The 16455-nt window shown below is 28.9% G+C and overlaps 1 protein-coding gene across 1 annotated transcript; it reads right to left on the reverse strand.

The window, feature by feature from the left end:
• Positions 1-1275: 1275 nt before the first annotated feature.
• On the reverse strand, positions 1276-16332 carry LOC113389322. Its single transcript, XM_026626368.1, has 7 exons — positions 16135-16332; positions 15430-15599; positions 12323-12525; positions 12074-12251; positions 5174-5285; positions 4888-5097; positions 1276-1776 (listed from the first exon to the last, which is right to left on the reverse strand). The coding sequence occupies exons 2-7, from the start codon at positions 15565-15567 to the stop codon at positions 1520-1522; spliced, it is 1098 nt and encodes a 365-aa protein (XP_026482153.1). The 5' UTR covers positions 15568-15599; positions 16135-16332; the 3' UTR covers positions 1276-1519.
• Positions 16333-16455: the final 123 nt, after the last annotated feature.

The following is a 16455-nucleotide window of genomic DNA, read 5'->3' on the forward strand; positions in this document are numbered from 1 at the left end:
CTTTATAGATAAAAATTTAAATTGGTTTTCAGATATAACCTGTCTTTTACTTTTATATCGTTTATTATATAAATTAAAGATTTTGTAAAAAAATGATTCTGTTATTTGCTCGTCTTGAATTTTACGCTCAATTATATATAAACACTAATTAAAAACAACGTTGTTCTTTGTCTTGATATTTCAAACAAACTGGCTTATACACACAATAAATTTAGTTTTGGTCATAAAATGGGGATTTCTGGTCTTATCTACATATTTTTAATTCGTAGCAGTAAAACAATTAAAATGTTATTGTAGATATAAGCAAATTATAGCTTAGTGTTTAAAAATTCGTGTAAATGCAAAATTAATAAATTTCGTTAAAAAAGATTAAAAATTTCGTAAAAATTGAAACTGTTATATGCTCGCCTTGAATACATTTACGCTATAAATTATATATAAACACTAATTAAAAATAAAATTTAAGAACAATGTTGCTCTTTGTTTTGATATTTCAATCAAACTAGCCTATGCACACAATAAATTTAGTTTTGGTCATAAAACGGTGAATTCTGGTCTTATCTACCTATTTCCATCATGGACATAGACTACAAAAAAATCGTAACAGTAAAACAATTAAAATGTTATTGTAGGTATAAGCAAATTATAAGTTTAGTGTTTATAATTTCGTGTAAATGCAAAATTAATAAATTTCGTTAAAAAAGATTAAAAATTTCGTAAAAATTGAATCTGTTATTTGCTCTCCTCGAATAAATTTACGCTCAATTATATATGAACAGCAATTAAACACAAAGTTTAAGAACAATGTTGCTCTTTTTTTCTGATATTTCAAACAAACTAGCTTATGCACACAATAAATTTAGTTTTGGTCATAAAACGGGGATTTCTGGTCTTATTTACTTATTTCGTAAATTCGTAACTGCAAGATACATTTTGTAGTGTTGTATTTTGACAGTAAAACTATTAATAGGACAATTCTGCAATAACAGAGCTCAAAAAATAGCGTTGTCATGGCAACGCTCTCCTATGCTTGTACTTGGTATTGAAAATTATGTCTATTTATTTGCCGCACAATCAGGCGTATTTTACATATAAACAAGCAAGGAATAATGTATGTAACAAAGCAAAGAATAAGGTTATTCCTTGCTTGTTTATATATAAAATACGCCTAGAATAGATAGATATTTTCATAATTTTCTATATCAAGAACAAGCATAAGAGAGCGTTGCCATGACAACGCTATTTTATGAGCTCTGTTGCGGCAGAATTGCCCCCTAGAATATTATTGTAGATATAAGCAAATCATGGTTTATATTAACAAAGATCATTGTGTAAAACGGGGTAACCGTGTAAATCAGTTTTGTTGAGTACCGTGTAAAACGGAGGATAGGTGTATAACCCAGTAATTTCCATGTGAAAACTTTTATCACATTAGTCACTTAAATTACGTCCTGCTTAATTAACTCAAAGATAATTACAAAAATCACAAAATTATTATTATTACCGTTACCAAATATTCTCAATTCACAGCTGAAGTTTCGCCGGTCTCCGTCAATGCAGTGGCGTTTTTATTTAGCAGCCTGTAGGCTCTTTCGGCATCTTCATCGGATTCTTCAGGAATGGTCAGACTGATTTCTGTCTTCATCGAGTAATGGGTCTCGTTTAACCCATGTCTAAGTCCTAGAACTATATTTAATGCAGACGTGTCGTAGGAATGGCACCCGCTATACCTGTATAAGGGCTTTTTATCGAATCTACAACCACCGGACTGAGCACCTGGAAAGAGATAATAGACAATTTTTTTGTGGATATTCATTAAACTTGAAGACGGAAATTTTTCGATTATTTTAATTGTGCAATCATTCAAGTCGGCAAGTTCATTAGTTGGGCTCGTGTGGCGCATAAGTTAAAATTTATGAAGTTATCAACTTTTGAAAATTAGCCCTCTAAACTCTTTGAATTCTCTTCTGATGCTGTGAATATACCTTATATATAAAAATGAATTGCAAAATGTGTTGGTAAGCGCCTAACTCAAAAACGCTTGGACCAATTTGGCCAATTCCTTTTTCTAAAAAGTTCGTTGAAGTCCAAGGATGGTTCTTACGGCAAAAAAAAATCGAATAATTGCCGGAAAAACTCTAAAAACAGCCCTTTTCTTTTTCTCATCCCAACGTTCTCTTACTAAAACGTAGAATCAATTTGATCTATTATATTCAAAGTTCATATTAAATTACGAGCACTCACTGTATACTCCTTCTAAACGATTATTCGGATTTTGAAAAATCTTTCTGTAGCGTGTTAAGAAAATTTTCTAGGATGTATGTGATTATAAAGTACTGGGATGTATGTGCAATATTGCAGAAATAAATGGAAAAAATTGCAAAAATGACATGTCATTCTTTTCATTGAAAACAAATAAAAACTATCAACTGCCAAAGATTTCAATTTACTTATGAACCTAGACAATATTAGAATATGTATAATTAATTTATGATTATGAATAAGAAAAATGAAATGTCTACATTATTATTGCCAAAAAGCAGCTGAGATGTGCCAGAAATTAAAATAATATAAAATACAGTATATGTATGGCACATTGAATGATACACATATGAACAGGATATGACAAATTAATTCACTTGAAATATGAAATTAAGTATTAATCAGGGCCGGTCCTACCTTTAATGCAATGCATGCGAAAAAGATGAGCGCACGCCTTAGGGGGCGCCAACACAAAATTCGGATATTAAATTTTCAAAATAGTTTTTTTTTCAATATATAATTTCTTTGCATCTTTTACTAATCTTTCCACAATATTTTTAAAATTCCTTTATAACAACAAATGGGAAAGAAAAGATGAATACATACAATTCGGCCCTCACGATATCGATTAGGAGGAGTTTAAGATGCGGCTTTAGGGGATATTCTAGTCTACAATTTTTAATAAACCTTTTTTTCTTTTAATAGTCAAAGTTTATCTATTCAAAAATATATTCTTGACATACATATATATGTGTACAAGAGGATTTTTCTAAATTCAAACTATTTTCGGATCTGTTTGACCATAATAAGAAACTTTAATTCGGTAACCGTCTTTTTCGATACGATACCCACGATTTCCCCACTTCTACTGGACCAGTTTACTTGACATTTTTAGAGTCTTGTTTATAGACTTCTTTGTTCTTGGAAGTCGTGAAAGTGGCATTTTGCCTTAAGGCAAGTTGCAAAAACTTCCCGATAGATGTAATAATTGACTTAGTTAATTTTGATTTAATTAATTTCCCGCATGGTAAGTTATAATAATCGACGAAAAATCGAAAATGCAAATTTTTATGTGTCTTTACGTTTCAGAAGTTTCGGAACATTTTGGCATACCTTAGAAAAAATGGATGTGTGTGTGTATGTTTGGATAAAATGTTTCGTCAACGTTTTCGGGCGTACGGTTTGACCGATTTGAATAGTTCAAAAAACATTCGATTCCTATTGATAAGGAGAGTGCTGATTAGTTTTTGGCGAAAACAGGTCCAGCCGTTCGGAGATACGGAGCAAAGAGTGTATAAAATAGAAATCGAGTTTTTGAGAGAACGAAGTATGCGATTTGAATAATTCAAAATACATTTCATTTGTATTAACAAGATGAAGAACTGATTAAATTTTTGGTAAAGCAGGTCTAGCGGTTTCGGAGATCTAGTAAAAAAAAAAGTAAAAAAATGCCATTTGGCTGATTAGAAATGATCATTAGACATATGCACATCAAATTATCAGATATTTTATGGAGATTTTAATAATACGTATAAATTTTGTTTACGTTTCTATGGGTTCCGTAACATCGTTTGTCCATTAGACTGCGACGCGGCGCTTACGCGCTTCGATATTTCTATGCTTTCGATATGTCTCTATGCAGGTAAAGCAGCGCGATTCCTTTGAAGAAAAATTTCCAAAACAAAACAAAAAATAATTTTTCAGTCTTTTGTTTCAAAAATTTAAAATGTCTCAAAAATCTAATTTTTTCAAAGTTAAAAAAATAATCTTTTTTAAAAATTTCAAATTTTTGGTACGAAAAGTTCCAAAAATTTGCCTTAAGACACGATGCCATATACCACTAGTTTTGATTTAATTTTTTCAACAAGAAAACGGCCAGACAGATTTTTACCAAAAAATAATCAGTATCATTTCCAAGCAATATTTTTCGAAAAGTTTTTGAATTTTTAAAATCGATTCAGAATGGTGAGAAAAATTTCACTTTTCTGCTAATTACAAAGAAACGGCTAGGCAATCGAACGGCTTTTAAAATTTTGAAATCGGCACAGCTGTTTTTGAGAAAACGTCGACGAAAGGTCAAAAATCTGTTCACACACAAACATGCATACTTTTTCCAAATTTGGTCTCATTCGATCCAGAATGACTTGAAACGTCGAATAAACATAAAATTAGCAAATTGGATTTTTTGGCCAAACATACAATAAAGTTCTCCTTCGGGAAGTTAATAATTTCAAGGGACCCATTCTGACTCACAACAGACCAATGTTATGGCAAGGCCATGTTACGTTCCAACCTCCATACATTATGCCACTGAATCATACTGAATACTGTCAAAATGTCATGTATTTACGGTGCATTCAGGCATTTTACACATAAACTGCAACGTTACGCGTATGTTATGAAGCTGGGTCAGAAAGACCCTGTTATCTAACATCGTTTTCTGGACATTTGTGCGGTTTTCTATGTAAGGTTTTGTATCTGACTACCTGAGAAAAACGCCTGACTGCACAGCAACCAAATGGCTTTTGTCAATATTTAGTATGGAAAGTTCTTCATAACACAGCCTTGCCATAACATTTATCTGCTATGCGGCAGAATCGGTTCATAAATAATATTTCCATTTACCTATTGGGTAGATGCAGTCTTGGGTAAGCGTACATTGGACCCAGGGTAACATCACTTCTTTCTGAATCTTTTCAGAGTTTACTATCACGAGAGGATTTGCCGACATCATTGGCAAAAATAAAAAGTTATCGTTCAATGTCCGAAAATATTCAAACATTTTCGGATGAGTCAAAGATGAGACTGCATGTTTGGTGGACCATCCTAAAATACCTAAAAAGACGAAACAAAAAACGAATTAAATCAAAATTAACAGAAATTAAATATTGTATATTGTTCAATAATTTACCTGATTCCGATTTTCGCACTTTATCATAATATTTTGAAAATTGTTTCCACGTGCAATTGACCCGCCTGTTTGATTCCAAATAAATAACAGAACCACACTTAGTTAGGGCATCCTGGAACAAAAGAACATTAATTAATAAGGTAGGGTGGGGCACAAAGGTCCAATTTGTCCTTCAGTAACAAAAAAAGAGTAAGCGTAAGGTTCACACGCGATTGAAGTAAAACTTATTTGCTACTGTACAAGATGGCATTTAAGTAAAAATAAATACATCATATAACAATTTTGAATAATGTTTATTAGTAAATGAGGTAACACTCGTGATGCACACATTTATTACTGTCGACCATTATACACATTTATATAATGATAAATTGTAAATTATATATTCATAATAGCATTAAAAATTTGTATAATATTTAAAAATAATATGGTAATTAAAGTCATACTTCAAATATGACATGATCGGTTTGTCATTGTAATAAGCATTTACAAATAAACCTTCATTAGAGAAATGAAGTAATTGCTGATTAATAAATTCTATAATATTCGTTCACACAGTGGATTATGTTAAACAACGCCAAAAGAAAAATTGTTTTCGTAACTTTACTCATCATGTAATAATTATGTTTGAAGAACTTCATGTAATTAAAATTAACATACATTCATTGACTGCTTGTATTTTTTTTACTTTTTCGCTAGCGATATAATCTTATTCTTTGAACAGCTGTAATATCTGTTTAGCCTAAAAAATATTTTCCATTTCAATAACTTCAAAGATTTATAGAAACTACGAATAATATAGAAATAATTACTAATCAATAAACTTACGTTTAGTACACGGCACAAATGTTTAATTTTTTTTTTATTATTTTCAAAGAACAGGGTAAAATATTCTTCTGATTCAGGCATTTTTCATTAAATCAACATTTGTACTACGATGTAACTTTTAAATGTTTATTTATCTATGCCGATTTCCTTGTTGATATCGGTACGCATACAACGACAAATCTCTATCCCCATAAACGACGACTAATCACAATCGACCCGTATACAAATGGTCTCATCGAGAGCGAATGACAAACAGTTCGGGCGTAACGGACTTCCGTTGCATTTGTAAGGATTTCCACCCTAGTCGCGCCTAAAGAAGTCTTACTTCAATAACACATATCAAAGAAACAACTATCGAAATATGTTCAGTAAAATTCTGAGCTAAATCGTCATTGTAGAAATGATTTTTTTTTGTATTTTTCAAAAATTTGTTATTCTGTTTTTATACCCCTTAAACCTTAGGCAGGATAAAAAAGACTTCTAGGTACAAGATCTACTATTTTATTTGTAATTTTACGAATTTTATGAAATAGTGGCTACATTATTCAAACAATTAGATGCACTTTAATTATTAAGTTGAATAACAAAATTAAACTAGTGGTATATGGCATCGTGCCTTAAAGCAAATTCTTCTGTACCATAACGAAATGATCGAAGAATATTAAATGTTTTCAAATAGATTGTAAGTTATATATGTTTACAGAAAAGTAAATAAACAAAATTCAATTAATCCAATTTAAAACTAGTGGTGTATGGCATCGTGCCTTAAGGCAAATTACTGGAACTGCCCGTACCGTAACGAAATGCTCGAGGAATAATTAATGTTTTCAAAGAGATTTTTATAAATAATCTCTCTAACATCGTCTAATATTTATAATAATTATAAAAACTGAGTTACAAAGTCAAAATGATTTATTTAAAGTATATAAGTGAGCTTTAGAACTTAAAATTAAAATCTGAACTAATTTCGATATATAAAAAAAAATATTTTGAAGTAATTGTTATTTTTCAAAAGCATTTGTTTTGACAACGCAAGCATAAAGTTTTTTGAATCATTCAAATCGGACGCCAGTTCACTCAAAAACTGCCATTTATTGCACATTTAGCTCCGTATCTCCAAAACGGCTTGATCTGCCTTTGCTAAAAACAAATCTCCACTTCTCCCAATCATTACAAATCGAATGTTTTTTGATCATTCAAATCGGATACTCCGTTCTCTCAAAACTTCGATTCCTATTTTGTGCACTCTTTGCTCCGCATCTCCGTAACAGCAAGACCTGCCTTCGCCAAAAACTAATCAGCACATTTCCCTATCAATAGGAATCGAATGTTTTTTGAACCATTAAAATCGGTTGATCCTTGCGCCCGAAAACGTGGTCGAAAAATTGTATCCATACATACATACACACACACACTGCAAAAAATGCAAAAATTCTCTATAGACGATTACAATAACTTACCCTACGGGAAGTTCAAAAAAAACTTTTATTGAAATTGTGATATACTTCAAAAATTTTCGAATATTTGAAAACAAAAATCGATTTTTTGAAAATTTCGATAGTTTCTAAATTTTTCAAAGTTTAGAATTCTAGTTAGAATGCTTATTATGAGGGTCCACACTTAAAATATATTTTTAGAACACGAAATGATTTAAAAGAAATATGTTGAACTAGTTATAAGTTGCATAATCAAGAAGAATTTAAATTATGCTATTTTGGTAAAATTTTCAAATGTTATTTCGAAAATAAAATTATCACTTTTACCTAAAAATAATCAATACAATTTCCAATTGATGTCTGACAAACATACTTATAACATCTATAACTATATAAATTTAATTTGTTTAATTTCATCATTTTTTTTTATTTATCAACTTCCCTAAGGGTAAGTTATTGTAATGGGCCGAAAATCGAAATTGAAAATTTTGGCATTTCTCGACGTTTTGAAGGTTTCTGAACATTTTGGCATACCGCAGAAAAAATGGATGTGTGTGTGTATGTATGTATGGACACAATTTTTCGTCCACGTTTTTGGGCGCACGGAACAACCGATTTGAATGGTTCAAAAAACATTCGATTCCTATTGATGGGGAAATGTGCTGATTAGTTTTTGGCAAAGGCAGGTCCAGCCGTTATGTAAATACGGAGCAAAGAGTGCAGAAAATAGAAATCGAGTTTTTGAGAGAACGGAGTATGAGATTTGAATGATCTAAAAAACATTCATAATATCGTAATGATTGGGAGAAGTGATTATTCGTTTTTGGCAATGGGAGGCCCAGCCATTTCGAAGATACAGAGCTAAATGTGCAAAAAATGGCAGTTTTTGTGAGAACTAAGCGTCCAATTCAAATGATTCAAAGAACTTTCAGCTTGTTTTAACAAAATAATTTATTTAGGAAAAAAAATGTATCATTTTTTTTTAGTTTTTTTGTATATCGAAAATAATTCAGATTTTATTTTTAATTCTGACTAAAGTTCTAATATACTTTCAACAAATAATTTTAACTTTGCAATTCAAATTATATAATTCTTATAAATATTATACAATGTTACAATATCTATAATAATCTATTTGAAAACATTCATTCCTCGAACATTTCATTACGGTACGGGAAGTTCCAGCAATTTGCCTTAAGGCACGATGCCATACACCCCACTAGTTTTCATATCTCAGTCAGACAGGGGTGTCTGGTATGAGAGATTATGAAAACAAATTTCATATTTTATATTTACATATTATTTGTACATTTTATTAATAATAACAATAATATAATATTTATCATAATTAAAATATCTTTAAATAAAATCTTTGAAATATCTTTGGATTCTGACAATGAATTTTATTTAAGCGTGGACATCAACCGTAATCAGCTGCACCAATCAGAAGTTAACAACTTCATCATAGATAAGCAAACTTCATTCTTATTTTGAAACAGTATTGTCTGATGAGAATAAATATATATATTTCCCACCTTTTATATCTATGGTAAAAAAATTATCAAGAACCTTGATAAGCCTATGGATTGAAACAGTTGATCAAAATTATTGATCATTGTGTGTTTTTACTTGAAAATTTAATTTAAACTTTGTGAAATGGCTGAAGTATCATATATCCAATCCCTAGTAAACCTTTGCGCAAAAGGCAAAGCCCAATTGCCTGTATTTACATTAATAGAAGACGGAACCAGGGAAAAGAATCCCCAGTTCAAATACCAAGTAACCCTGACATTGCAAAAAGTTTACATCGAAATTATCGGAACAGGATCCAGTAAAAAGAAAGCTAAACAGGAATCAGCTCGGTTGGCCCTTGAGAAGTTATTGGAAATGAATATCCTTCAGTCAGTTTTGGAAGCTAGTAGACTCGAGCAGGAAATATCTCCAAAAATTAATTATAACGCCGTAAGACAGTTGAGGAAGTTTTGTAGGGAAAAACATATACTGAAACCCAAGTATAATTTAGTTGCAGCCACAGCACCACTGACTGCAATTGAATACACAATCGAATGTTCGGTGTATATGCATAAAGAAACTGGTACGGCTTCTACGAAGAAAATGGCCAAACGTTTTGCAGCTGATAGGATATTGAAGAAGTTGAAGGAAATTGATCAAATTGATTGATTGAATAAAGGAAAGAAAAGAATAAACAAAAAAATATATCTAAATTTTTTAATGAGAGTGTTTTTATTTTGCATTTATCTCAAGTTTTTGTATGACTGTTTTTTCAGAAAGATGTATCTTACTTAAATATATATATATATATATATATATATATATAAATATATATATATATATATATATCTTATATATAAAAATCTTATATATAAAAATGGAGCTCTTGATTAAATGATCCGCCAAAACTCGAAAACGGCTAAACTGATTTGGCCAGTCTTAGTCTTGAAAAAATTCGTGCTAATCAGTAGGTTGTCGAAAAGGTGAGATATTATTTCAAAATCGCGTAGAAACTTTACTTTTTGAATTTGAAATTTTTTTTAGAAGTGTAATTTAAATATAACAATGAACGGTGGCTAATACGTCAAATGTCAAAACGTTTTTGACAGATGATGTTCAATTATGTTTAACAGGATGAATATTATTTAATTATGATTAAATTGTAGTAAGTAGTTTTGTTCGTAGTTATATTTATACACAAAAACGTTATTAAACGGATCGCAAGTGTTACTAGAAACTCAAAATATCAACTTTTTTGAAATGTTAATATGAAAATGCACTTTTTGGCATATTTTTCTCAAACACGATGCTCTGAAAGATCTCATTTGTATAATTATATACTCATTGGTATTTATAAAACATTTTATAGGTTATATTTTTTCTTATTTATGTTATTTAAATTCAGAACCTAAATTTGGTATCGATCAAAGGCATATTTTGTCGAATAACATTTTCCCAGTTATAATTTCCCAGAATTTATCGAAGAATAGATAGTAATATATGAAGGTCCGGGATTGAAAAGGTCCACCACCGATGTGCCTAAAACGAGTAAAGTTAAGCATTGTTTAACAACAATATTTTAAAGTAGAGGGAAAAAGATGTATAACTAGCTGTAACCTTGATTCTCATGACTTTGTTATTGGGAGATAAACGGTAATCTTTGAAAATCCATAATAAAAGTATTTTCTTCCGTTTGTAGTTTTTTAGCATTAGTTAAAAATGAATTATTCTGGAAAATAGATAAATATTTGAAAGACATCAAAAAAGCACATTTTCACAACGATGAAGTAGCTGACAGTTATACTGAACGTAGTCAGATAATTGTTCGTTTGAAATGTGTTATTTGTTGTGATATAATTGGTTTGATTTTTAAAATATAATTCATATTTTCTCGAAGTCAAATTGGACCTTTGTGCCTCGCCTTGCTCTACATATATACTTTTTAATAAATTTCTTTTAGTTCATCGAATGTTACTTGAAACTTTTCAAAAAGCAGATTGAAGAAGAAATACTTAATACATTTTCTATCTCTCCTCGCAAAAATTTGAAAATTTTGTATAAGCTCAGTAGTATTATTTAAAATTATACACAAAATCCAGAATCCAAAAAGAATCTGAAAAACTTGAAACGTAATTAATAAGCCGAAAGACCAAAAAAGACTCGGATTGGATTATACGATGTTTTCTATAGAAAGGGTATAAAACTTCCAGTTTGATTGTATTGACAAAATATAGACAAACTGATGAGGTTTATTGTTTTTATAATACCTCATTGTATATAGCATTCAAACAATACATCCTTATACCCTTAAAGTATTAATATTTTTTATTCTTTAGAAATTGTTTAGAATATACCATACTCAGCAAAACAACGTTTACCGGGTCAGCTAGTATATATATATATATATATATATATATATGTGTGTGTGTGTGTGTGTGTGTGTGTGTGTGTGTGTGTGTGTGTGTGTGTGTGTTAAGAGTAGTTAAATATGGAAAAAAAATTGATTTGAAATGTATAATTAGATTCTTGGAATAAAAGTTAAAGTAAAAACAATGATGAAAAGATTTTTAAAACATTGTTATTATTATTATTACGTATTGTAATAAACACCAACTTTGTGATTTATAATTAAAATGCATAAAAAATTAGTATTTGCATTGACAAAATGTATGTTTTATGGCATTGATATAAAGAAAATTGCATCAAAAAAATTATAAATCAGAATGAAAATAAATTGAAAAAATATTCCATATGTTTCAACGTAAAAATTCTATGTCATCATCAGTGTATGCAAAATTTTTAGAAAAAAACACATAAAAATGATAATGCCAAATAGCCTAATTATAATAATTATAAATTGCAGTATAGCACTATTTGACTAATATTTTATATTATTTTTTTCAACTCACACATGAAAATAATATCAGGTATCATAAACTAAACAACAGTGCTCAAAACCAAAAAACTATACTTTCATTACAAAATTGGCAAAAGGACTATATATCTTGTGATAGCGTCGTAAAAAGAAATCTTTTTCCCTCTACTTCAAAATATTGTTAGAAAACTTGTTTTCTAGAAAGTGGTGGCAAACCTTTTAATAAAAATTGTAATAATTCTTACTTACTTGAATTATAATAGGTCGAAAAGCGTGCCCGTGCTCCTGTTGCACATAAGATGGAAACTGTTCTAAATTTAGCAATGAATATATTGTACATCGTGAACTATTGCAAAAAGTTGAAAGTGTCAATAAATCATCATTGGATAAACCTATGTCGTAGATAATCAGAGACTGTCTATGCCATCTGGAAATTAAAAAAAAAAAAAATGAAATTGAAATAGATATATTTTTATTTTACTATTTTAAGCGTTTTACCTTGACATAATATTTCTTGCCAATCCAATAGCCTGAGCAAGTTGATGTCGTAGAACATATGATACAACCGTTGGTTTTGTTGTATTACTTGCCCAACTTCCATTGTAAGATGTTATGGTGTTTGTTGAAGTACTGAATCCCAAATAGGACAGTAAATTTGAATCTGCACTGAGATTTTTTTCTTGCACATAGTTCAAATTATCCTGAAAATAATAGAACCAGGATAAAACATTTATTTATTTATTTTACAAGTCGTCAGTATAATGATATTATAACTAGTTGGTATTGGTATTTTGCCTTGAGACAAGTTACATGAACTTCCCGATATGTGTAAATAATCGACTTAATCAATAATAAACAAATTAATTTATGAATGATTAAAAGTCTTCCGAGTGGATTTATTACACATAATTGAAAACGAACGAATACGTTGACTCGAATTTTCTGAAAGCAAATTTTCACAAATCAATAATTTTTGTAATTGAACCAGTTTCCGTAGGGCTTTAATGATTTAGTATGTTCATTAAGACCAAGTACATTATCGTTATACCAAGTAAATCGTCTAATTTTAATTTTAACAAACGTCGAAAAAACTACTCATTTTCTCAAACTTTGATGAATTTTTAAAATTAAAGTACTTGTCGTGAGGCCGTAATATTTCAGTAAGTTCTATAAGACCATAATATATATCGCCAAAAAAAAAGTTCCATAAAAATAGCCTTAGTTTTTTTTTTCAACAGTTAATACAAGAAAACGGCTCGGTACATTTTCACCTAAAACTAATCAGAATCATTTCCAACTAACATTTTTCAAACAGTTTTTGATTTTTTTAAATCTATTCGGTAGTATGAGCTTAAATGTGGGCAAAAAGTTTACCACTTTTTTCAAATTACAAAGAAACGGCTCGGCATATCATCTCACAAAACTGACAAACGATACTCCTCATTGAGATACATCAAATGGCTTTTAAATTTCTGAAATCGGTCCAGCAGTTTTTGAGAAAACGTCGATTTTCAAACATACTTTTTCCAAATGTTGGCCTCATTGGATTCAGAATAGCGTGAAACGTCGAGAAAACATAAAATTAGCAAACCGGATTTTTTTATGAAAACAAACTTTTGCTTCGTTAATGAAACTCAAGTCAATATTTTGTAAATTTAATATAATTTAACTAACTACTAACTATTTTATTACTTATTCATTTATTATTTAATTTATTTACTATAAACTTATTTCTATTTAGTTAATTTTAATTATTTATAAATATAAATATTTTAACAATTATATATTTCTTAACAATTTAATAAGTATTTTAATTAGCATTACAATACTTCTACAATATGATTATTTCGTTTAACAAATTTTAGGGTACATTATGATATTTTAAGAAATTTGTAAGTGTCATATTATAATTATTATTATTTAAAATTGTATAATAATTATAAATATAACAACAATAAAGTGTATAATAATTATAAAATATTATTAAAAAATGCTCTTCATTTCTATTTCTGCATTATGCAAAATAAAGATTTTTATTCGATTATTGTTAGGGTTTAAATAAAAACCAACAGTTTAGCAAACTGGTATTTAAATAGTAATTTTTGCAAAAAAAAAAACAGTTTTAATCGGTTTCGTCCAAAAAACGAAAATGTAAATTTTTGCTTATCTTCACGTTTCAGTGGTTTCTGAACATTTGGATGTGTGTGTGTGTGTGTGTGGATGTGAGTATGTATGTATGAACACAAATTTTCGTCCACGTTTTTGGGTGCACGGATCAACCGAATTGATAGGTTTAAAGAGCATTTGATTCCTATTGATAGGAAGATGTGCTGATTAGTTTTTGGCAAAGGCAGGTCCAGCCGTTTTGGAGATACGTAGCTAAATGTGCAAAAAATGGCAGTTTTTGAGAGAACTAAGCATCTGATTTAAATAATTCAAAAAACTTTGTGCTTGCGTTGTCGAAACAATTGCTTTTGGAGAAAAAAAAATCGTATTATTTCAAAATAGAACAATTTTTTTTCTAATTTTTTTTTGTATATTGAAAATAGTTCAGAATTTAATTGTAATTCTGACTTAAGTTCTAATATACTTTAAACAAATAATTTCAACTTTGCAATTCAGTTTATATATTTCTTATAAATATTAGATAATGTTATAGTATTTATAATAATATATTTGAAAACATTTAATATTCCTCGAATATTTGATTACGGTACGGAAAGTTCCAGCAATTTGTCTTAAGGCACGATGCCATACACCACTAGTTTATTGTTCACCTTTGTTGATAATATTTTTATATGTAATTTAGTAGAACAAAGAAATAATGTTAACCAGGACTAAATAGCTTTAAAAACAATCATTTGCTATTTATGGATAATTTTCACATAAAATAATGAAAATTTTTTTATAACAGTGAATTACATTATTGAAATAAATAATATTTCGCTATTACAAAAATATTTATATTGTTATATGTGAAAATTAAGCATAAACAAAAAATAATTGTTTTTAAAGTTTAATTAATCTAATTAATTAATTAATTTAATCTTGGTTAACTTTATTTCTTTGTTCTATTTAATTGCATACAAAAATACAATCAACAAAAGTGAACATTAAACTAGTTGTGTATGGCATCGTGCTTTAAGGCAAATTGCTGGAACTTCTCGTAAATTAGAAAAATATTCAATGAATAATAAATGTTTTTAAAAAGATTATTATATAATAAATACTATAACATTGTCTATTTTAAGTTGTAATTTATTGTCATTTATGAGAATTATATAAACTAAATTACAGAGTTAAAATTATTGATTTAAAGTATATAAGTGAGCATTAGAACCTTAGCCAGAACTAAAATTAAAAAATGAATTATTTTCGATAATCGAAAAAAAGCAATTGTTTCAACACAAGCAGAAAGCTTTTTGAATCATTCAAATCGAAAGCTTAGTTCTCTCAAACACTGCATTTTTTTGTACAAATAGCTTTGTATCTTTGATATTCAAGGAATATTAAATGTTTCCAAAAGGATTATTTATAAATCAATTTAATAACTATACATTACAGATTCATTTATTATTATAAATAAATACTTGCTTATTTTTTACCTGAATGCTTCTGATTTGTTGATGTGTCTGAGATACAATTTGGTTCAACGACTCGCCTCGTTGGGGCCCAAGTAGCACCAACAATACACTAGTAATACATACACAGCCCAGAAATACTAAAAAATTTTTTGTTCGCATTCTTAATTACAGCTTTACTGGTGCACAGCTACCTAGATAATAAAAATACATATTAGAAGTAAATCTTTGAAGAGCTGAAATACTTGGAGATATTTATCTTGGATAAATGATTACGAATAACAAGATTAGCTCATACATTAGAAGAAGACTTTAACAAATACCTTGTAAAACTGTTATGTACAAAGTTATTACCTTAGCAAAGTTTTTCAAGGAAAAAGCTCTAGAACAGCATATTATTATATTAATCATACAATATTTATGCACATGTAATTTTTTTACTATCTTGTCGTTTGTGATACATTATTCTCTTATATTCTGTGTCTATTTCTTATCTTAGCAAAGTCTGCTAAGAAACCTTGAGTTAAATGTAGTTGACATTGATAATGACAATTATGTTTTTCTTATATATAAATTTATGCAATAATTAAATACACACTTAGAACTATTTTCCTAGTACTCTGGCGTAATCGTAACAATTAACTCTATATAGATTTAGACACTATTTGTCTATCCAATTAAGGTTATAACTACGAGCAGAGCAACTAATTAAAATATACATATTTTTACCTATGTTGGAATGTTGTAACAACTAACTGCACTATACACTTCGTTATCATTATCTTAATAAAATATTTATTAAATTAAATACAAATAAACCGCTTCGGTGCGGATTTATTGCAAACAAAGGTGAATCACTGCATAGCACAAGGAAATTCAGAATAACTTTCACAAATGATAACATGCACTTTTGATTGAATTTGGTAAATAAAAGGTGTATTTATAAGGCATTTTTTTCAATTAATATTTATATAATTCAACAAACATCGTTATAATTGACAGCAATCAATAATAAGGTGTTCCCACTAGATGTCACAAATGTCATTTTTT

Source organism: Ctenocephalides felis, unplaced genomic scaffold (genome assembly GCF_003426905.1).
Source record: "Ctenocephalides felis isolate EL2017-DRISC unplaced genomic scaffold, ASM342690v1 CF-g0.4_SCAFFOLD_03573, whole genome shotgun sequence".
NCBI classification, from domain to species: Eukaryota; Metazoa; Arthropoda; class Insecta; order Siphonaptera; family Pulicidae; genus Ctenocephalides; species Ctenocephalides felis.

What these genes read in the sequence shown, in the direction of transcription:
- LOC113389322 (XM_026626368.1), bottom strand. Translation starts at nt 15,567, where the DNA reads ATGCGAACAAAAAATTTTTTAGTATTTCTGGGCTGTGTATGTATTACT. An exon ending in AACAAATCAGAAGCATTCAG is followed by an intron (nt 12,526 to 15,429) that starts GTAAAAAATAAG and finishes TATTATTTTCAG; the next exon opens with GATAATTTGAACTATGTGCA. An exon ending in TTCGACCTATTATAATTCAA is followed by an intron (nt 5,286 to 12,073) that starts GTAAGTAAGAAT and finishes CTTTTGTTCCAG; the next exon opens with GATGCCCTAACTAAGTGTGG.